At 43.2% G+C, this 23,685-nt stretch overlaps 1 protein-coding gene across 2 annotated transcripts in view; it reads right to left on the bottom strand.

Moving 5' to 3' along the window:
• Positions 1-1,131: 1,131 nt before the first annotated feature.
• Npr3 (natriuretic peptide receptor 3) overlaps positions 1,132-23,685 on the bottom strand; it is a 57,805-nt gene continuing 35,251 nt past the window's right edge. Inside the window, exons 4-8 of one of the 2 annotated variants that reach the window (XM_055601140.1) lie at positions 13,919-14,054; positions 6,751-6,845; positions 4,614-4,749; positions 3,062-3,149; positions 1,132-2,030 (exon numbers count right to left, since the gene is read on the bottom strand). In XM_055601140.1, coding sequence (XP_055457115.1) covers positions 1,919-2,030; positions 3,062-3,149; positions 4,614-4,749; positions 6,751-6,845; positions 13,919-14,054 — 567 coding nt within the window. In that variant the 3' untranslated portion in view covers positions 1,132-1,918. The remainder of the gene's footprint in view (positions 2,031-3,061; positions 3,150-4,613; positions 4,750-6,750; positions 6,846-13,918; positions 14,055-23,685) is intronic. The other variant, XM_055601141.1, reaches the window with a different exon arrangement.

Below are 23,685 nucleotides of genomic sequence, written 5' to 3'. Positions count from 1 at the left end.
TCTCCAGTACAGGTAACTGAGGTGGCTGCAACCTGCCCAACTGTTTTCCTTGTCCTCCAGGATCAAGCTTGATTACACAGAAGTGATGCAAGTTCCTATCAGCCACTGATTTCCTGAGTTCTACTTCCCGAACTCTCCTCCTGTGTTAGATTTTGGAAGTTTGCCTATCTTGCCTACTTTTTTCACTCTTTCTGAAGTTCACACTTTTCCCATGTGCAGAGCCACAATGTAGCTCCTTCTATTGTTCAATGAATAATTCTTCTTATCATGTGGTTTGCATCCCATTTCCTGAACCATAAAGGAGTTCACCTCACACAGAAGCAGTCCATTCACCTTGACAATGAGATGGGATTCACTCCTTCCCAGGGAAGCAAGCTTGGGACAGCTTTCAGAACTTGCTGTGCTCACTTGGCTCCTCTATGGTTAACCTGAGTGAATATGGCCTCCTAGGAATTATGCAATTTCTCCTCTTTAAACCATGCTTCAGATGCTCAAAATGTTACCGGGAAAGGTACACACCTCCTCCATGCTTTTACAAGATGGCACCTTGTCCTCTCCTCAAATGATGAAGTGGGAACTCAAATTTAAACCTCCGTGCACAGAACTGAGGGCAGAGTGGATACCCAGCAAACGCTGGCTCAACAGTGGCCACTCTGCACTTGTCTGTCCTCGCTCACTGTCCAAGCTAAGGATCATCTGTGATGCTGCAAAACTCTTGTGGGGTTAAGGGGAAACAGAAGATTTTAATCAAGATCATCACCTCAGATTTTGATAAATTGTATGCATCTTTTAAATTTACTTTTACTTTTGTGCTTTACTGTCAAATTCTCACTCTCTGTTCTTCAGGGAAAGGGGTTGCATTTCTCTATAGACCCTGCTTAACTCTACCGACCTTCCTTTCTTGGTTTTGAAGTGTATCACTTGGCTGTAATTAGAAGGAACATAGCCCTCCAATAATGTACATTTAAAACAAGCAAAAGGGAAAAGTCATCGTGTTCCTTTAGAGTTTGTAAGCTGAACATATTTCTGGACATCTGCAAACAGAGCAGCCACAGCCAAGGGAGAGTGGACAACACAGAAAAAGAGAACCATCCTCCATCACCACAGACTTGCCACAGACCTCCTCCATGCTTTTACAATATAAGTGAAATTTAATCTTCAAAATGAAAAAATAGACACATTTCTAATACCAAAATATAAGATTAAAATACTTAAAAATAAAATGTTAGTGTGAAGTAGGGCTTTTTTTACATCATAAAAGAAACATTTTAGACTCATTCTTCTTATATAAATCCTCCTAGCTCACTAATATTTACAGTTTTCCAAGGTATCTCTTATGAGACACTGAAAGAGACAGGGAGGGTCCTTTCTTGAGATATGAAGACAGACCTGAATGTGGACATTGGACACGGCCCTTGTCAACCACAAACCTGTGCATTAGTTCCAAAGAGAGGAGCACTGCATTCCCAGCCTTGAGATTTCTTTCATTCCATTGTCCTCTTATTGGGTATTAAATTCTTTCCAAGAATATTCTACTTGTAAAAATTGTTTTATTCTAGCTACAAAACATTTCATTTCAGAAAAACCACATTTTTATATCCTTGTGTGAAATGCCCCCAAAGCAATCAAGATACGGAGACACCAGGCTTTCAAAACATAAATCTACTATACCCTTCCAGCAGTCAGACCACTTAATAGAATGATGTTATTATCATTATATTTGTTTGCCATGAGATGAAAGGCTGAGAGGCAGATAGTGATTAATAATCATTCCTGAGCTTCTAAAGGAAATTTAAAGTGAAATGACTATTGCATGAAAGAATGAAATTCTCCAAGAACGCCCTTTCTGTTCCACTGATGTCTTTCCTTCCATTTATCTCTTTAAGAAATCTCAAGCAGACAAAAGGGAGCATTTCTTTTAAGCCACCGAAAAATGAGATCTGATAGAATCTTCCCGTAACTCGCGATGCTTCCCGATGTTACTTTCTTCTTGGTGATTTCGCCTCTCAATGGTTATTCTGTATTTCTTCCTGGGTAAAAGCAAAACAAATGAAATAATAAACCCTCACTTGACTATAAAATACTATGGTTCCTCTTACAAAGAATGCCCTCCAGGGACATGTGGGTTAGGTTTGATAAATGAGAAGTGACACAATACAAAACCCTGGTCAGAGATTAAAGTAGTGTGCCCCAAGGCATCATCATGTCCTTATTCACGGAGGAAAATTGGCATGTTTTCCAAAATGCTGCAGAACAAGCCTTCCCCTTCTTCCCTGGGAGCCTGTGGGCTCAGCCTTATCTATTCTGCCCCAGAAGCTCTGCTTGACTCCCAGGATATGCCCTCAGATAAGGATCAGATTAAGTGTACTGTGACCAAAGGAACAGGAACACAATTGTTCCCACAAAGAGCCACATACACGCAGACTTACATTTCCATGCAAAAATGAAAAAACCTTACAAATAAGCCATGATGACTTACAACAAGACATGAATTCAACCACTGAAGATTACCAAAGAATGGGCCACCATCACTGCAGCAAACAACTAAAACCTTGAACACATGTGCAATATCATGAGTTTATGAGTCTTGACATTCAGCCTCAACAGCTAAACATGCAGCTTCTCCAAGCACAGAACCCACTGCAGCCTGGGATTAGACACCACCAGGAGCTTCTTCCAGCCCTTCATGGTGAACACGGGCACTTGTTTCCAAATTGAAGCAAGCCTGAGGATGGGGAGTTCATTCTTTGAACAGATTTTCTCTTCTCTTTTGCACTCAGTAGGTAGAAGGAACTCTCATAAGTGGATCAATAATTCAGAGATCCTAGCAACTTCCCAGCCCATGGTGGTGAACAGGAGCAAGCACTATAGAACTCCATGACTTACTGACTGCCAAATACAAGACCAAATACAAGGCTTTGATATTTTAATCACCATCCTTCTTGTTTGAATGAAGGGTGTGGTCAAATCACAGGGAATATTATACACAAACAGGAGACAAAGGCAAAAAAAATAAAAAATAAAAAGCACTGTGAATGTTAACATCAGAAATGGTGCCTACCTGAAAAAGTAGAAGGCCATTAGCAAACCAGCCCCTAGTAGGGCCCCAACAACAATTCCTGTCACTGCTGATTCTTCTAGGCCACCTGCTTGAAAAGAAACACCAATAATAAGAGTTCATTTTGAGAAACAAATTTTCCTTTCTTTGCAAATTATATATGTGTGTACACACATATAATTGATGAGAATATATTACATATATATGTATATGTATACATATAATTGATGAGAATATATTACATATATATGTATATGTATACATATAATTGATGAGAATATATTATATATATATGCATATGTATATATATATATATATATATATTTTTTTTTTTTTTTTTTAGAAATCCTGGACTTTCTTCCTTGCTAAGTGCAAAGCTTAAGAAAGGGTTTTCAGAAAGCAATAGATAAATGCACCGTCATAGGAGAGTGAACAGAACAAGGTCAAAAACAAGATCAAAGTTGGGCCTGGGACAAACACCAGTCACCCTAGCACTTGAGAAGATGAGGCAACAGGATCTCAAGTTTGAAGACAGCCTAAGCTACATAGCAAGATCTGTAACAGGGAAGGAGGGAGGAAAGCAAGAAGGGGAGGTGTGAAAAGAGAGTTAGAGAGAATAATATGCAGAGAAAGAAACAGATTCAGGAAGGATCTGATGAAAGTGGCAAACTGAAGAGCTCAGGCATACCCATACTCTCTGAGTTTAAAGTCAAAGAAGACCCCGGATGGACTAAGGCGCTGCCCCAGCGCTTCTGTCTCTCACAGGTGGATGGTAACACTTCAAAGTGCTAGAAGGCTTGAGGGAAGTTGCACTGGGTCAGTACTCTGTTTTTAGATGTTCTCTCACTAAATCCAGAGTTTCATCTCAAAATGTCCTATATAGCTTTGCAAAAATGTAGACCATTTGAATTACCTCCTTCTCAGGAGGATCTCAGGTCTTGAAAACAGCTACTTTCCTTGCAGGGTTTAGACTAAGTTTACAGTGCACAGTCTCGTCAGCTCTTCAGATCAAAGTTGGGCCAATTCTCTTTACACATGGGAAAAGTGAGGCTTGGTGAACAGAAAGAATTTTCCTGAGGTCCCAAAACTGGCAAGAATCAAAGTGAGATTTGGGATCCAGTCCCAGAGACATGTGGTTAACACACTTGCTCCTTAATTCTTTCTCATAATTATCACATGGATATAAATTCCTGATCATTGAATGATGAAATCAATACTGAGATTTCTTAAAAGAGATGAAGAAGAGACAGTTAATAACATTTTTTATGTTTCCTAAAAGTAGAAACCTCTAGTAACTAAGAGATTGTGGTAGGAGATATAAATCCAGGCAGAATATCCTACCATTTGGAAGAAAATGATAAAGTGAATAAATAAGGAAACTTCTGGTAAGGGGGAAAGGGTGGCTATCTGTGAATTGTTCCCATGGGTTTGAAAACATCATAAAAAAACCTGGGAGCTTTCAGAACATGAGTCCTTGAGAGAAACATGTGTCGGACTCACATGCAGTGCGAAATTGGAGAAGAGGAGGAACAGTAAATTAAGTCTCTGAACTTACACGATTTGCAAGGAGAGCTGTTGGTATGCTCCAAAATCCTGGTTTCATCTATTCTCAGCTTCAACGGGCCCCACGGATATTTGACATTGGATCGCATTTTGAACCGGCCTTCTTTTCCAAAGTAATCACCAATCACCTACAGGAAGACAAAAGTCAGACATACAAAAGGAAAAGCCAATGAATGATACCTGTTACCAAAAGAGGCACAAAGCACATAGCCTTGCACGCACTCTCCAAAACCCAGGCTGCTCTACAGGAAGAGACAGCAAGAGCTTCAGAACAACATGAGAAATGGGACGAGAGCTCTCCACTATTGTGCAGGGGACACTAACTGTCACAGTGGTTCCTCACGGCAGGGAAGAAATCAAGGTCACGTAGGCTTAGAAAGGTATGGACATGACAAAGACAGCGCCACTTGGTGTCTGTCCACACTGGAGGCCACACCCCACCAAAGCTGTCCTTAGGTAGTCATCAGTTGCTACTGCATAAGAGAGAAGTGTGGATTTTTCATTTCCCCATGAAACAATAATCTACAAATTTACAGCTTTTTCCCTTGCTCATCCCATCTGGCCTCAGAAGCAGTCCACACTGTCAGCCATGTGTTAGGCCCATTTTCCTTAGGGCTATGAGACAGAGCCAATGCCTCTGTATACACACTCAAGTTAAACACACTCCTCACTTAGACTGACATAGAATTATAACACTAAAGCACATGATGTAGACTGACAGCAAGGTGGCTTAAGAGGTAAAGGCTCTTGCCACCAAGCCTTAAGACCTAAATTGGATCCCCAGGACAGACATGTCTAGCAAGATAACTTATTCCTATAAATTGTCCTCTGAACACACACACACAAATAAATGCAACTTAAAAAACTTCAGAGCATCCTTGAGGAGCTTTCTAGTTGACCCTCTTTTGGTTATGCTGTCTCTTTAGGGGTCACAGTCATCTGATGAATTCACTTCTTGTGTTCTGCCATTCAGTTCAGACTGAACAGTTTCAGCTGTCACCTTAGACCCCTGGAAAATCGTCACTCATTCATGATGGGATTGCAGGGTCACGCTCCAGCTAGACTATTAGCTCAGTCACATGAGCTAATCTGGCAGTGCCTTCTCACACATAGTTTCTAGGGATTCTCTTTTGTCTGGGCACAAAATGGGGTCTCCTGGGTGGCCTATGACCTTTCTCCTCCATCCTGACTGAGCTACAGCAGGCTCTCATAGGCTCTCAAATGGTCAAAATAATTCTAGGCCCTCATGAAAAACGACAATTACAGCTATGTGCTGAGCACATCCCAAGTGCACTGCAACCTCACAGTAACATTAGATGGACTATCACGTCACACCTTCTCCAGAGGCGGAAGGTGACAGCAGACAAGACCCAGACTGGGGGCAGGAGGAATATAGAATCATTCAGTGAACACAGTGCCAGGATTCCTGCTCTATCACCAGGCGGACCCCCACAGAGAGGAAAACAAGTCTCTAATGCGCATGCCCAAAACATGATAAGAGTGATGTCCTTGCAAGGAAACAGGGAAATCATCATTGTGTGCTGAAAACTGCATTTTTTTTTTCAGCAGAAACACTATTTATTTCATACTTATTTCCTTTCTCTGTGTTTGTCAATTAGAGGTCATGTGTTACTTTTCATATGGTTCTAATGATGCTGTGAGACCAGCAAGGAAAATATTATGATTCCCATGTTACAGCTGAAGAAACTGAAGCTGAAGGCCCCTGAGCCCAGTGACTGTCATAGACTCATCTTTGATCCAAGACAGACTTCCCTGTCCTGAAACTCCACCATCTTTTGAAATAGTAACACCTGAAAATCCATAATAACCACTAGAAAAGGAAATCTGGAAACACACGAGGCAGGCAAGTCACACTTCGCCTGTCGACAGATACCATTAGTACACGGGGCTGAGGAGCGGCTCTTGACCACCTGCAAGGTAGGACTTCTCTCCTGAGAACACACCTGGCAGCACGCCCTGCCTTCTGTCTGACCCCTTGACCAACAGTGAGCTTTCACCATACAGAAAGGCTTGTGTTTATTCGAAGCATGCTTTGGACAACAGGGCAAACACATTCTCAGAGTTCCCCATTCGCAAGAGCGACCACTGAAGAAGTCCTCTCTGCTCACCTCCTGGGTGCCTGCTTCAGCGTCCGTCATGGCGACCACGGAGAAGTCCCCATACCGATCCCCGTTGGCATCTATGGACACCTGCCCGGCGATACCTACGGGAGAGGTAGAGAACTCCGAGTTGGTTACTTATGGTACTTCTGCCTGCCAAGAAAACGAATTGATGGGATTTTTTAAAACAAATTCATGCCACAGGGACTCGCATCAGGCTGGGAGCATTTTTGTTGGCCTTTGGAAAGACATTGTAATTTCATCTGTGTCTGCATTCCTGAATTCTTAACATTTCTCCATTTAAAAAAGAAAAAGAAATAAAATGATCTTTGGGGGGGAAAAAAAGGCCAATGCTGAAAGTAGTGTGTTCATTCTAGAGTTTTGATCTTTTTTTTTTTTTTCAAAGAAGTAGCCAAGAAGTAAAGATGTCTTATCATACATAGGTTGATGTGATGGTTGGACAACTCTCATAAAGAAAATCAGTCTGGCCCAGGATTCCGTGAGTGTGCTTCACACAGACTGCATTAACACACAGGAAAGCGGGAGGTCTGGTGGGTGGGTCCCTGGAGTCAATGTCTAAAGAGCAAGTCTTTATTGCCCAGTGTGTGTTCATTTATTGCTGGAACATTATCTGGAAGATTCCTGGGTGTTGAGTTAGCACTGCAGCGGAGGTTAAGTTAGAACAAGCAGAGTCTTTGCTCAAGGAGGGGCCTGGACCTTTTCCCATTAGAATCAGATCGGTTGGAGCCAGTGGAGTAGAGGAACATGCTTGTCACCAAACTGAACATAGAGTTGATCTCTGGGACCCACATGGTAGGAAGAGCAAAATGGCTTCCAAAAATTGTCCTCTGACTTCCACACACTCACTGTGGCACACCTATGGACATACACACATGTACTCACCCACACGCACACACACACAAACCACACACATACTACAATAAAATAAACAAAATGTAATTTGGGATTTTCTTTAATACTAGGAATGACTACTGAACTGTGGTTCTCTTCCCCTACTTCTGCAGCCTCAGCCAACATATTGATTAGTCCCCTGAACCTCAGGCTCTACAGCCGGCGCAAGCAAGCACAATGTCAAGCCCCTGCCGAGAGGCTGTGGACATGATCGCGTGAGGTAAACCGTGGAGGTATCTCCTGCAGATATTTAAGCAAGACCTGCCGTTTCCTTCCATCAGCGTCACTGCCACCGTTACTGTTCCCACAGTTTAAGGATCCCTTAGCCAAAGTACTCGGGACCAGAAGTGTCTCAGATTTCAAATGTTTTCATTTTTTGCATGTTTGCATACACATAATGAGACATCTTGGGGATAGGACACAAGTCTAAACACAAGATTCTTCCATTTCATATAAACTTCCACACATAGCCAGAAGGTAATCTTAGTACAATATTTTAAAAAAAATTTTTTGCATGAAACAAATATCCATTGTAAGGAAGTTTCTATTTGTCACTTAAAATGTTTCAGACTTGGGGATTTTTGAGCTTAGGGTTTGGAGGTAAGGATGATATTTTAAAGCTACCATTATCATTACTGTGCTTGCAATATCAGAGAAAGTGCCTGACCATGCTCTATGACCCAGAGGACAACTCGGCACGTCAAGTTAGAGTTCAATAAGAGAGCAGGAATTAAAACATCTCTATAAAGTTACATGGAAGGAAACCTGTGATTCAAACCACTATCAAGAAGTGTAAGAAACCTGCCTGGCTTAATTTACAAAGACCCTGAAGCAAAGAAAAAAAAAAAAAAAAGACCCAGAGAACTGTGAAGCTTCTAATGAAGGGGGTCTGTATTTATGGACAGAGCCAATGAAATACGAAGCCAGAGCAGAGCAGCTAGAACAGAGAGGACCCACCCACCTTGAGCAGCCACAGTGGGTGCCCACAGCAACCAGTTCCCAAAAAGCCACTAGAGAACAATGGCTGATACTAAGTTGTCTGTTTTCCTGCCTTCACTCACTACCTAGCAGGGTGTGGGCACCAGCTATGTTCTCATTAACAAAAGCCATTTATTTTCTTTGTGGGAGACTTCTGTGTTGTTCTTAATTGATGCTTCCATCTATTTGGTTCTCTCCAGAAGTTAATGACTGCCCCAGTCAAATGACTGTCTGCAGTGAAGGATCCCAGGGGAAAGTTCCATCCTCTTGTGTGGTTTGGAGAGGACAGTATTTTGGGTTTACTGTCCTTTGGGATGTGGTTTGAAGGTCCACTGATTTTTCCAGACTTTGGGCTACTTTGCTGGAAACAGAATGGAGGTACCATTCATCTTCATTTTTTGTCTTCTTAATAGAGGTAGGTTACAAAGGTATACCCATCACCAACTTCTGCATCCTTGAGAGCCTACAAAACTTCAAATTGTTTACATGTAGTATGTACACATATATGTACATATGTTTATGCATATATATACATACATATGGTATATATATTCATATACATATATATGAATTCATTCTCCAAATATTGTGCCTATCTAGAAACACTTGCCGTTTTGTTCAGAGGTGTCTGGGAAGGTGTGTCCTGCTCAGTGTTTCACAGAATATTTTATAAGATGAAGTGGCCCTAGTGATTCAGCACCTCATTACACCTTTAAGTCATTGCAGCTCTGCCAAGAAATAGGGTGAGAACTCTCGGGATGGCTGCTTCACAAAGTGAGACTTGACCTGAGGTTATCAAGCAGAAGTGGGGTTGTTATAACCACAGCAGAGTTTTCCTGTGTACCAGCAATGATCCCTTCTACCCTTTCTCTGTTTGCCCGGAGTGGAGCTTATGCCCTATGCCACAGTCCTGTTTACTTGGTCCCTCTGACCCTTCACACAGAGGAAACATGGCTTCTTCTTGGATCATCTTTTGAAAGACTTGAGAGTTGATCATAGGTTTCATGGCAATAAAATCCAATTTTGTCAAATAACATCCAGGGTATTTTTTTTTTCCTGCTGACAACTTAATAGTCACTTACATCAACCACTAAAATTAGAATTGTTTTTAGTGTTAGGAAGGTTTGAGTTTTTCTTCGCACATCTACCTTAGAGCTCTTTGAGGGGCTACCTTCAAATGGACTATTGTTTGGCAAATAAGATGCGCTCTCCAAACCACTCAAATCCAGACTTATCTTGGCATCAACCTTTACATTTGAACATACAAGGTTCTAATTTTAGACCCAACTATATGATTCTTTATACTCTTGGTACATGCTGACCGTGTAAACCTGGCCCTAAAATGGAAATATCAAGATGGCATATAAGAAAATTTAGTTCATGTCTTGGCTCTAAACAAAACTGTACCCCAGCCATTGTGGGCACCTGCCCTTCTCTCAACAACCTCCCTCAGTGGCGCCTTTCAGCATCCCCAACTCTGGCTTCTGTCCCGCTGTCAAAAGACCAAGAACAAATGACCACACCATGCAGTGAGTAATAGCTAAGAATGGGATGTGCCTGACCAAGGTTGTGTCCCCACACACAAATTTCTCGGTGTATTGTGCACAACTTCTGGGAAATTTGACTTTGTCCTAATATGCTCCCTGAATTACCCTATTTGATTCCTGCCCCTCTGATGAAGCAGGAAGAGGCAAAGCAAGGTCATCCAGGAAGCTTACTCACCGTCAAGCAACTACTTGTCTAAAATGAAAGGTGTCACTCTTGTCTAGAGTAAAGCATGGCGTTCACTGAAAACACCACAGAGCAGTGAAACCTAGCAATAGCCACCAGACAACCCTATCTGGAGCTCCATTCCCCTCTACTGTCCTTCCTGTTTAATATCTGAGGACGAGCTGAGGCCATAGAACAGAGAGGGGACCCTCATGTACTCCTCTCTGATCTAGAGTTGGCTTCGTTCTTGTCATTGAAATTTTTCACTTTTTCATGAAAACCTTCACGAATGAGTATAAGCATACTTTGGTCCACTAAAGGGCTCACAGGATGAGTTGGCACAAAACGGAACTGAAAAGAGATCTTTTTCAGTTATCTTACTTCTCAGCCTCCTTCCAGAGCCAATGGGGTATAAAGGATGCAGGCTCCTGCTCCCTGTTTCCCAGGTCTGCATTCTGTATTAATGGTTCTCAGAAGACGCTCACCAGCAAACCACAGGTTATGTGCTTCTGAGCAGCCAGAAGGCATAGCATCTCCCTGGAAACTAACATTGCTTTCTATTTCAGCGGGCTTTCCAGGTCCATGGGACTGCCCCCACTGCATCTTCAACTTTGGGTCCTATCCCACTGTGCCACATAGAACTCCCAGCTCCGCGGGAGCAGTCTCCTACCACATAACACTCAGACTACAATACAACTGCTGCTCCCTCGCAGCAGTCTCCTAAACAAAATGGCTTCTCCTGTCGCCCTCAGGTCTCACCTTGCTGCCATGTTCAGAGACTTTTGCCTGACCACTCTAAGCCAACAGTCCCACCCACCACTTTCTAGATCTTCCTACTCTGCTCCATTTTACAGCCCCTGGAATCCAGTGTGTGTTTATTGTCTGTTCGTACACACACTCTCACACACACACATATATTTGCACATTAGATAAACTGATGATCAGCAACATCTTTAGTTCACTGCTTTATCCCCTGCTCCTTGAACAGTGTCTGGTATATCACAGCTGCCTGTCAAATGGATGGTGTGGAAGACTAGAAAGTTGATGTCTGCTCTAGGAACCAGCTCATGCCAGCTTGGAGTATTAGTGAGATAGGAGAAAACCACCTATCTTATATACACTTATATAAACCACCTCTCATATTTATATACTGATAAAAATATAGATTAGCACAATTTTCTCTAAGATGTTTGGCAAGTAGTCAACCCTAAAGTCATCCTTACAAGCAACATTATACTGACTAATCAGGTTATATTTAGGAATATATGTGTGTACATACATAGATACATATATGTATATAGATATATACATACATATGCATACAGTAACAACTAGTTTAAAAAGGAGGCATGAATGTGAAGGAAAGGAGGAAAGGTGTGGAGGAAGGAAAGAAAAAGGAGCAAGGTAGGTAAAATCTCAAAAATTTTAAAAAGAAGCTATGTTGGTATTAGAATTAGCAAAGCCTCTCAAAAGAAAAGTCTGGCAATATTCAATGTACTTTATAAAGTACCAGCATATTTGAGACCCAAAGCCTTCACGTGAAACATGTTCTTTGTGAGAAATAGTCACAAAAATTCTCCAAGATGTGGAAGAGCCTGTGACGCCGTATTGTAGAATAACAAAAACTGGAGCCCATTGAAGCATCCACCAAAGACAGATTAGAAGCTGACTGTGGTAGAACCTGCAGTCCAAGACCTCGGGAGGCAGAGGCAGGAGGATTGCCTCCTGTCTAAGGCCAGTCTGTCCTATAAAAACAAGTTCTGGGTCAGGCAGGACTACATGGTAAGACCCTTCCTCAAAACAAATAAACAAAAAGAAGTAAAGGATTATGTAGACAAATGGCAGAATGTCATTTTAAAATGTTGTTAGGTCTACGAGTGCGCGTATGCAGTTTTTTACATACAAAAATAAAAGTATAATATAAACAAAATTAAAGTGAAAGGTGGTGTTTACAATGAGACCTGCTTTACAAAAGTTTCACGTGGTTCATACGGTATGCTAGCACAAGGTGTAGCAGGCCTCTGGAGTCATCTAGGGAAAAGTCGATAGTGGTTGCACTGGGTGAGGTAGACGGGGGTGGGAAGCAGAGCTTTCACTTATTTTGTGCATTTTCGTTGTTTTTAAGCTTCCAAGACAAATACAGTCTCATTTTCAAATGTCAACATAGGCTCTTCTTATTCTTACACTTCTCTCCTGTTTGGTTTTGTTTGGTTGGTTGGTTTTTGTTTTGTTTGTTTGTTTGTTTGGTTGGTTGGTTTTAACAGGAACTGATGTTCCCTGTTTTGAAAGTAACATAAAAGCAGAGGACCTGGACCCATTAACAAGCTCCGACAAGCAGGCTGGATGTGACAGCCAGCATGTGCACTTCACGAAAGCCAACATGGTCCGCATATGCGAAAGCATGCCTGCGCTAACACGGGGTGACAGGCCTTCAAGCCTGACTGCAGCTCTCTCACACTGACGGATGAAGAGACTTACGTTGGAGGTGATTTTGAAGTGCATGGGGCGGGGAGATGGCTCTGTGTGTGAAGCGCTTACTGTGCAGGCATGACAACCTGAGTCCTGACTCTCCGCCCTACGTAAAAAGCTGCGCACAGTAGTTCCGAGCTGTAACCCGTGTGCTAGCAGAGGCAGAAACAGACATGTCTCAGGAGCTCGCTGCCCAGTCAGTCTAGCCAAAACAGTGAGCTCCTGATTCGATTCGATACAACTCAAACACTACGTTGTAGAAAAATAAAATCTGACATGAACCTCTAGCTTACACACACACACACACACACACACACACACACACACACCATGGTATACTTGTTATTTAAATGGGCAGGAACAGGATAGTTCCTATTGCAGTAGAATTTGCTCAAATCATGTTCACATGCATTGTACTATTTGACCTTATTTTTCCAACCCTGTGAGGTGAATTATTGGCTTATTATCCATACTTTAAAATGGAGAGAGCTACACAACCATAACATATGCAGAGAGCCTAGGTCAGACCTATACATGCTTTCTGAGTGTCTCTTTGGGTCCCTGGGAGCCCAGGTTAGTTGATTCTGTGGTTTTTCTTGTGTTGTCCTTGACCCCTCTGGTTCTTACAATCTTTTTCCTCCTCTTCCGCAGGATTCCCCGAGCTCTGCCTAACGTTTGGCTGTGGTTCTCTGAATCTGCTTCCATCAGTTGCTGGATGAAGCCTCCTCTCTGATGCAGCCCGGTCTTCTTGTGAGACTTCTAGCAGTGGGAGTGGGGGCTGTCTATGAATCTTTTGCCTGCTTTGGTGACCGTGTTTGTCCTACTCAGTTGCATCATGCAGCCTTACATATGAGGGTTCATGCCTAGTCTTACTGCAACTTAATATGCTATTTGGTTGACAGCCCTTGGAGGCCTGTCCTTTTCTGAAGGGAAATGAAGGAGGAGTGGATCGGAGGGAAGAGGAGAGGTGGAGAGAGGGGCTAGAAGGAGAGGAGCAAAACTGTAATCAGGATGTAGTATGTGAGATAATAAAAAAAAAATGGAGAAGTCAAGAGTCTAGAAAGCAGCAGCTTATCTGGCTGTGGTGCTGCTACCATGGATCCCTTACCTTCAAATGTCCTGTTCCAAGTGTGCTGGATGATCTTCCCCCCATCCTTTTTGCTGTAGCCAGCTCTGAGAACTTCATGTAACGCTAGAACGTAGAGGAGGATGGCATCGTGGAACCCTTCAACAAACATGTTCACCTGCAAAGGAAACTGACTGTGAGCCTGAGACCCCAGGGATTCATGCTCCTCAAAGACACAAGCAAGCAAAATGGGCCAGCCTGAGTCTGGAGGTGTGAGGTCAGTGGTGGAAGTGGGCTGCCACTGACTAAGTAGAAAAAAAGTGTTCCTAATTTGGGATTTTATAGAGCAAGCAAGACATTACAAAAGGCAAAGAAACAATGCTCTTGTCCAGGTTGATCATTCCAGGAATTTCAACCATCACAGACAGTTGTTCCCATGCAATTACCCATCTGCCCATATCTTCTACCAGCCTCAATTCAACATGACTTCACTCCCCAGTGAAGTCCACTCTGACCTCCACAGCCTGCCTGACCTCTCCACACACTGAGTATAGGACACGTAAACAGAACAGCAATAACTGGACAAGCAGAGGCAGAGAAGTCAGGAATTTGAGGCCAGCCTGCACTACATGGCAAGATCTTGTCTCGGAACATCAAAACACATCAAGACAAAGATGTAGGCATCCATTTGTCCATACTCAACAAAACTGTTGTTAATTGCCTATGCATACTAAAGATACAAAGATACACAGGGCTTTCTGCCTGCCCTGGGAGTGGGGCAGTGCCATCTTCTGTGTTGGCAATAACCTCAATTTCTCTTTCCACCCTCTGCCAAGCTCCAAGGACGGAAACAGCTGCAGTCTTGACAGGCGCTACACTCTGTTTGGTCTCTGGCTCCAGAAAAAGATGGTATGATATCTCTGCTTTCCATAAAGTTAGTTCATAAATGGAAACACTGGTCATTGAACTTGGGGAAGTAGCTTTTTGTTTTATCTGCACCCATGTAGGTGGTGTAGGACCTTCTTCAGGGGTTATTGCAAGAATCACAGCAGAGCAGCATGAAGCAATTGGTGCAAATCAAGTATTCAACAACTAGTTTTGTGAACCGCACAATGTTCTCAAGGCTGTCTTATTCGGGATACAGTAAAAGAACATAAAATAGAATGGTTAGTATTATAGACTGGGGAATAAGATGAAGAGAAGCTCAATGGTCGTGACAAAAGTTGAACTGAGTTTTGAAAATGAACAGACGTGTGGAAGGGCAGAAGGTTGGTGAAAACAGTATGAGTAGAATAAGGGGGGGAAAAGCATACCCTGACCATTGCTACCTTAAAAGCAGCAACTGCTCTGCTGGGCTGAGGCAAGAGGGACAAGGCCACATGGAGACAAGCAGCAGAAACTCGGACCTCTGAGAATCAAGAGGTACTTGGGCTGTCCTTAGTAGACATTTGACTACTTGGCTTCCATTATTTTTCCCTTAGAGAGACTGTAAGGTCCCTTTGGTAGGTCCTCCTTCCACATTTATACCATTATAACATGAATTGGGGTGAAATGAGCAAATACCATCTTGAAACACTGGATAATTTACAAGCTCTAAACGAAAGGCACAAAATATCCATGCCTTGTTTCGAGAGTCTGAGCTAATGACAGAAAGCCAGGGCTGCAGAAAGAATCAGGCATTCCTCAGAGGATCCCAGGGGTGCTTGAGTGAGAAACGGCCTTCTTCTTTAGAGGAGTCCGCAGAAAAAGTGTCTCCATTTACCTTCTGTATGGCCCAACTCAGGGGCATATTCACAGATGGTGTCTCCCAGTTCAAAGACACACTCACAAACAACACCACCTTTTTAAGGGCACACTCAAAACAGCTCAACACCCAGTTTCATTTGTCCTCATCCCACCCCTCACTGAGTCCTGTTTTGCACGATAGGAACAAGTATTTCACATTGGCCAAAGCCCGGAACCTGGTCTGCTCCAGCTCTGCCTTTTGTAGGTGTGTTCCTACCTCATTTGGGGCCTTCACTTTCTCATCTAGAAAATGAATGGAATAACAGTGCCTTCCTCCTGGGGTTGCAATCAGGTTTCTCTGACTTAAACATCAAGGACTTCAAACAGCTTCTGCCCCCACCAACCCCATTCGCTTTCACTGTTTTGATTGTCTAGAGACGAGGAGTTATAAACCCAGGGATTCTGTTTGGCTTCCAAATAGCAGCATCCAATAAGGGACCTGTCTTCTCGACCCATTTTACACCTGATGAGAAGTAGGGCTCCTCATTCACACTCTGGTGTCCCACACATATCTCTTATCATGACCCTAATGCTACCTAGTAGAAAGCATAGCACTGTCCGAGCTGATCTACCCCACTGACCCTCAGGGAGAGGTAGACTACAGGACAGGTCCAAGGTAGTTGACCAACTAGCTGGATCCACAGTCTACTCCCAACCCAAACAGCTCACTCAGTCCCTCAACTCCAGGGTCCTCATTTGTGAAATGCAGGACTTAATTTAAATGCAGGATCACCTCACAAAGATTTTTCTGGGGATTAAGTGAATTAGAGTGTGTAAAACACCTAAGGAAGTTCTTGAAACCGTGAAAGCCTTGGGCAGATGTTGGCTCTTGTTCTTAGCTGTCAAACTTAAGTCTCAGAGACACTATTTTCTTAGGCAGAGAACACTATAGAAATAACATCTACCAGTGAAAGATAATTTTCAGCTGCCTTAAATATGCTAATTTAATTTTCCAAAGGAATATACAAAATTTTCACCGCGACTTGAGAAAGCATGCATGCTGGTGCATTTTAATAAGAATTTAGCTGTTAAATTTAATTCTCAAGACATGACCATGTGTCCTCCACAAGTCTATCTTCTCTTCTACAACTTTATAGAAACCACCTTGCAGAGCCGGGTGTGGTGGCGCACACCTTTGATCCCAGCACTCAATGGGCAGAGGCAGGTGGATCTTTGTGAGTTCAAGGCCAGCCTGGTAAACAAAGCAAGTCCAGAACAGCCAAGGCTACACAGAGAAACCCTGTCTCGAGAAAAAAAAAAAAAACAAAAGGAAGAGGGAGGTGGAGGAGGAAGAAAGGAAAGAGAATGAGGAGGAGGAGGAGGAAGAAGAGAAGGAATAAAGAATAGAAAGAAAAGAAAAGACTCCACCTTGCTCCAGGGGAAAGGCCCCGGATCATAGTTACGGCATGTGAGCGACGTAGGTGCCCTAAGAAAGCGCTAGACCCCCCCATATCTTCCTAAAGAGCTATCTACTGCCAAATGTTGGCTTCTGGAGAAGAAGTCATTCTCTTCAGTGGCACAGCCACTATCAGGCTGCCCATGCTCCAAGAAATAATGCCCCATCCATGCTCACACAAGCAACCTTTGCATGAGGAGGACCATGGTTTTGCACAGTCTTCCTGAATTTCGTTCTTGCACATTGTGCTCTGTAAATTCCTGTTCCTGGGACACTTAGGGCACCCCTACTTAAAATATGACATGAGTGGTGATGGCAGTCCACATGCCTTTAATCCCAGCACTCAGAGGCAGGGGGAGCTCAGTGAGTTTGAGGCCAGCCTATCTTACAAAGTGAGTCCCAGGACACCCAGGGCTACACAGAGGAAGCCTGTCTAGAAAAGACAAAAAAAAAAAAAAGTAAAGTAAAATATGACATGAGTTCCAGGGCCTCACCCTGTTGTTACTGTCTCCTCCTTCTTGTCCTCTTCCTCCTCCTCCTTCTCCTCCTCCTATCCTCTTCTCTAAATGCTCTCCCAGGGACAGCACACTGATGTTGACCGGCCATGCACCTGAGTACCAAGCCTTAACTGGCCCTTCCCAGCCTTTCTGTCTTGATACACCCTCTCCATCCACTATAAAAAGTACAAGCGTCTGCCCAAGGATGAACTCGATTGCTTTGTCTCCTGACAAAGTTTTATGCCAAAATGGGACAGCCACTCTCTAGACATAAACTCTGGTCTGCAATCTCCTTCTGTCTCGATTTCCAAGAGGATCGCAGCAGCTACCTCCTCAAGAGTGTCTCCCTCTCCTGCCACAATTAACAGCAGAAATGCTGAACCCACCGAAGCTGAAGCTGCGGCACCCTGGCCTGCTGCGGAGAAGGTTTCATCACACCTACCTCATAAGCCCTCAAGTAAGAAGCAAAACCCCAGAGACCGGCTTTTCTTGAGGAGAATTCTCACTCTCACACATGGTTTTAAGTGGGAGGGAAGCCCATTCGCACATTACAGCCACGGCAAATTGGAAGTGCAAATTAAGGGGAGAAAAAAAGTGAGAGAAAGGAAAAAAAAAAAAAAACAGTATTAAGTTATATTAGGGACACTTTCCTTTGAACCTCTAGACCAGAAGAAACCAGGTCACTTGGTCTGCCTCCATGTCTCTGGACGAAACAACATTTGAACCTCAAGGTCCTGGTTGTGGAAGATGACATTATTCCTACCAATCACAGGAAATGGAGTTCCTTTGCCTAAGCAACTTGTTTGAGTGCTGTTCATCGTCTGTTTTAGTTACCTAAATATCCTGACAAAAGGAGCTGAGGGAAAGAAAGTTTTATTGTGCCTCAGTGTTCAAGGAAACGGTCATCATGGAGGCAGGGTCCTGGTAGCAGCAGCTTGAGGGATCTAGTCAGATTGTATCGTAGTCAGGAGGTGGAGAGCAATGAATGCTGGCGTACACTAGCTTCTTCCTTTTGATGCAACCCAGGACCCTGGGAAGCTGCCACTCTCCTTTAGCGTGGCTTCTCTCACTTCAATTAAATAATCCCTCCCAGGCTGTCCAAAGGTTTACGTAATCTAAATAATCTCTCACAGGTGAGCCCGGAAGCTTGTCTCCTCAGAGATTCCAGGTCCTCGAAAGCTGACAATCAAAACCCACCGTCATAACATCTTCTTAGCCAGAAAACCCTCCCTTAGCATCATTTGCTGAGGTCTTCCATTCCTAAGCACAGCTGCTCCCAGGCTGGATAATGGACAGGGTGGACTGAGGAAGCATGGGAAAGATTACGGTCTCCGTGAGACAGCATCACTGCCCCACACAGAGACGCTGTACACGTGGAAGTCACGGCATGGCCTCTGCCAGCACTGCTGGTCACATTCCCTCTCGTGGAGAATGCGGAACAAAAATAATCCTATTTTTCCCTTTTTCAAATGAGCATAGAAAGAGCTGGCATTCGTGGCATGGCCCCCTCTGTTACACTGCACACACAGTACCTTCCCCATTTCTCTGTGGAGAGGCACATTTATGTTTCGATGGATTGCTCAGTGCATGGACGTAAAGCATGCTGCCTGCTTCGAACACCATGTACCATGAGAGAGATCTATAAAAAGGAGGTGCCTGGGTACAAAAAAAAAAAAAAAAAAAAGGCTGTGAGGCTGTCAGGGAAAAGCTAGCTGCTGGAAAAAAGCTCCCAAAGGGCAATGCCAAGCTAGACTGTCCTGGGATTTTGCTTGTGTTATCCACATGAATTCAGGCATGTCACACGTCCGTCTTTCTTACCACAAACTGTTGGCTCCCAGCACAAATGAGGAAAGCTGTGGGTGTTAATTTCTCAAGATCCCCTGAAAAAGACATGTCTTCTAACCCTACTCACTCAGCTGAAGATCACACAGAAAAAAGTGGGATTCTGAAGGAGAGCAAGTAAAAGATGAGCCAGGGACCATTCTCCCCACTTCACAGCTGATAAGGGCAGCATCACCTTGTCAAATGTAAGTTAGAGTAAGGGCTTGAAAGTGAAGCTTGTCCAGTTCCCATGTACCGCTGAAGAAAGCAGACATCAAGAGCGGCTTGGGTATGTTATGTAGGCAGCTCAAAAGCCAAAGATCATCCTACATGTCTACAACATGTCTACAGCATCACGTCTACAACATGACACTTCTGTACTTCATACTTTCAAAACACATTGCCTAGGACCGGGGAGACCTCAGTGAATAAAGCCCTTGCTACGAACGCAGAACCCACGTGAATACCAGATGAGCGAGGTGGCACACCTGTAATTCTAGTGCTCTGAAGATGGAAGCAGATGCACTGGATGTTTTGCCAAGTCCTGGGTTTGAGAAACTCTGCCTCAAAGAATAAGGTGGGGAGCTACTAGGGAAAACTCCGGCCATCAACCTAAGGCCCCTACACACACGTGTGCACGCTTGCCTACCTCCATGCAAACACACGCCACACAAACATATTTTATGTATTTCTATTTTCATTCAACTATTCTTTAATTCATAACCTATAAAGTCTGTAACCAGGTAACAGTAGAAAGCACCATGTTCCCGAGAGCTTTTCCCATGTTCTATGCTCTTTTCGATGTCTCGTAAAGAGAGGTCTCACTTTTATTGACTGATGCCCTACTCTTCTGTACCAGTCCTGACTTCAAAGACTTCACCCTTCATCACTTGCTGACTTATTTTAGCCTTGAAGGAAGTTAATATAAACACACTGTACATTTCCTGAATTCTGAGAAAATAAGGCAGGTAGCTTTTCAAAGGTCAGACATCTTATCAACAGTAGAGCGAAGGTCCCTCCCCTATGTCTCTGCACATAGCTAAAATATTGTTGTTGCATCTGGCATGGGAGATCTCTTCCTCCCTAAACTGACTTCCTTGGGGTAGGATTTTCCCCTAAATTTCCAAGACAATTGTCTCCATCCTGAGCTTAGCTCCACCCTTGTAGCAATGCTATCGACTTGCAAGCAACTTTGATCTTTAGCCCAGGGAGTAGCTGACTGTAGACAGAAGAAGGATTTCTTCTCCCTCATAACCTAGAACAGAATGGTCAGACAAAAATTATGTCCTTGGGGTCATAAACTTATGGCCCCAATCATCTCTCATAATAACTGGAATGACAGTTTACGCTGGGGACCACAGAACTGGCACATGGAACTCACTGGCATGAGCAAACACCAGCAAGAAAACCAATCCAACCTGAAGATGAGCAATGAATGGTACTCTAAGGCTAAAGACAGAGCAAAAGTGACACTGATCTTTTTATGCACTTCCAGTGCTCGTGTGGGGAACTTCATTACCTGATATGTTTGCTCTTTGAATGTATTAAACACACACACACACTTACAGATGTATCTCATTACCCACAGTACTGGAAGGCTTAGTTGAAAACGAATATCTGTAGAGGGATTTTAAACCAGCAACATGGCTGCTCTGGCAAGGGATCACATCTTTTAGGTCGATGAGCTTCACCTGGAATGCAGACACGCCCTGCATTACAGTATGATTTGGCTGGAATACAGACACGCCCTTAGTACACACCTTTAATCCCAAACAATGACATCTAATTAAGGGGCAGACAAAGTGATGAATCAGAGAAAGATTTGTCAGAATGAATCAGAGACAGGATATGCCCAACTACCATAAAAACAGACAAGAAAAAGAGGCTACCTAAAAGCAGTGCAGGGAGAGAAATTCAGGTTTGGTGCAATTCAGTTGAATGAAGTTGAGTTTGTGCAGTTCCTTTCGGTTCTGTCAGTTTGTGCAATCGATGCAATCAGTTTGTGAAGTTTAGAGACAGTTTTTCTAAGGAGAGAAATTCAGTGAAAATCTGAGAGAATCCCATTTGAATCCATCAGCTTGGAGAGGAGTTTTGAGCCAGAACAGCTGAGCTGAACCAGCCAGCCAGTATTCAGAAAGAGCTAGAAAGGGTGAGTTTATTCAGCAATAAATCTCAGAGCTGAAAACACTCTGGGCCTAGGTTAGCAGATGGAGGTTGAAAGCTGAAGCCTTCAAGGTCTGTGCTTACAAAGATAAGATTGTACAGAGGTTACTTAGTAATTCCAATGTTCTGCAAGCTAGGGGAAGAAATCACAATGCTTGTTGCAGTGATGTCTAAAGTGAGGGTAAAGCCAGCAGAGTGTTCTGTGCCCATGGTCCCTGTGACTCAGGAGGCTGAGATCCAGGATTGCTAAATCTCACATGCTTGAGGCCAGTCTGGGCAACATTGTGAGATCCTATCTTGAGATCAGAACAAAAACTGAATAAATGGGCCCAAAGTGAAGATTTGAGGGCCTTTCTAGTGGTAAAAGCAATAAATTACACTGTATTTTAGCTGTTCAAGGGCTTTCTTTGGGCATTGGTGGTGGAGATTGCTCTAATGTGGGTTCTGCACCTACTGCTTAAGGGTAAGACTTCCAGACCAACACAGGGAGGTTCTCACTGAAACTAGCAGTCTCAAACAGCGAATAAGGGAACTGAGTTCTAGTTTAAGAGGTCTTTTCCATCAAGTTTGCTACCAAGCTAATAAAACTGAATTAGCTATCACTGCCTCCATAGGAAGCTCAGTGTTCTACATTTTGGAAATTACATATAGATAAAGATAAAAAATTATTGGCAGCTTTGGTGCATGGTATTACTATATGCTTACAGAGTGAGATTTGTGTAAAGATAAATAGAACAATAGAACAAAATAAATAATCTAAGATATAGACACACTTACAAAGTGATCTGAGTTTGACTAAGACCCCTGAGTAACTCATCAGAGGAAATAAAATATTTTCAGCACATGGCAGGACTATAAAAATGACGGGGAAAGACAAAAATTTGACTCTCAAATCACAGCAGATACAAAAACTCACTTGAGATGAATCATAGACATAAATATACTGGCTAGAACATTTATAAACTATCAAAAAAAATGGAATAGCGTTGTGATGCTGGCACAGGCAAATTTTTGTTAAGGAGAAAGTACAAAAGCACTGAACATTTTTTAAAGCCTCCCTTATCATTAATTAAAAGATACACTGTGTTTTAAAAATCATTTAAGCTAACATATTCCACTCCTATAAGAAATTCACTTCCCTTAATTTGACTTCATTAGCAAATAACCAACTACCCTGCTGTATCTGCACATCAGGAACCCAGGGTAGGTAAGGACGGCTTCTCTAATAAACACTATGTTCTAGCTGCCAATAAAATAGAAAATGTAATAATACATACATTATAGAAAAATTATAAACTGTCATAAATCCAGAAACGAGGCTTACTCTCATTAAATTATCTGCTGATAAGGTCCTCTTCTTTAAGAGCCTGTTATGATGCGTTGAGTCAAGACACACAGTTTAAAGAGCATCCTAAGTAGATACAGTCCTCAAGAAAAAAGACATCAGGAGTCTGTGTCAAATACCACAACCATGGGATGCCAAGGCCTTCACCACTCCCAGAGAGGCAGGCAGGTTAACACTGACTTCTGTTCTTCCTCGGCACCTGTCTCTGCCCTCACAGTGGGCAGTGCAGAGCCCCCATGCGCTACCTGTTCAGTCAACACCATACTCCTCAGTTCATCATTGCAGTGCACCCCATCAACTCACACACAGCTACGTGCTGTAAAGTGATGTTTCTCTCACTTTACCTGGGAGCCTTGTTCAAAAATAAATTCTGATTGATCAAGTCTGTGGCATTCATTCTCCTAGTCTCTGAAATGATGCTACTGATAACTGATCCTTGCAAGATTCTCCGATTTATTGTCATCTGAAGCTCTCAAATCCTGGGATTATTGCAATCCCCTACCCTCCCAAACTCTTCTCTCTGCACAACAAGCTCTTTGGACTTGGACTTCCATCCTCCTCTGCATTTGACCTCAGAGCTCTGAATGGAGCCATCTCGAGTGAGCAAAGTGAGGAGATGGATGTCATTCAGGCCCAGTTGTCAACAGGAAACTGCAAGTAGAAGCCTGCCACTCAGGTGACAGGCTGCAGTCAGAAATTGGTTGTCATCTACAGAGAGACAGTTCTCCCTGCCTATAGATGAGTGCACGTGCTACACACACACACACACACACACACACACACACACACACACACACACACA

The sequence above is a fragment of the Psammomys obesus genome, unplaced genomic scaffold, assembly GCF_907164565.1.
Source record: "Psammomys obesus unplaced genomic scaffold, mPsaObe1.curated_primary_1811, whole genome shotgun sequence".
In the NCBI taxonomy this organism is placed as follows: domain Eukaryota; kingdom Metazoa; phylum Chordata; class Mammalia; order Rodentia; family Muridae; genus Psammomys; species Psammomys obesus.
This window is presented reverse-complemented; position numbering and strand designations above follow the sequence as displayed.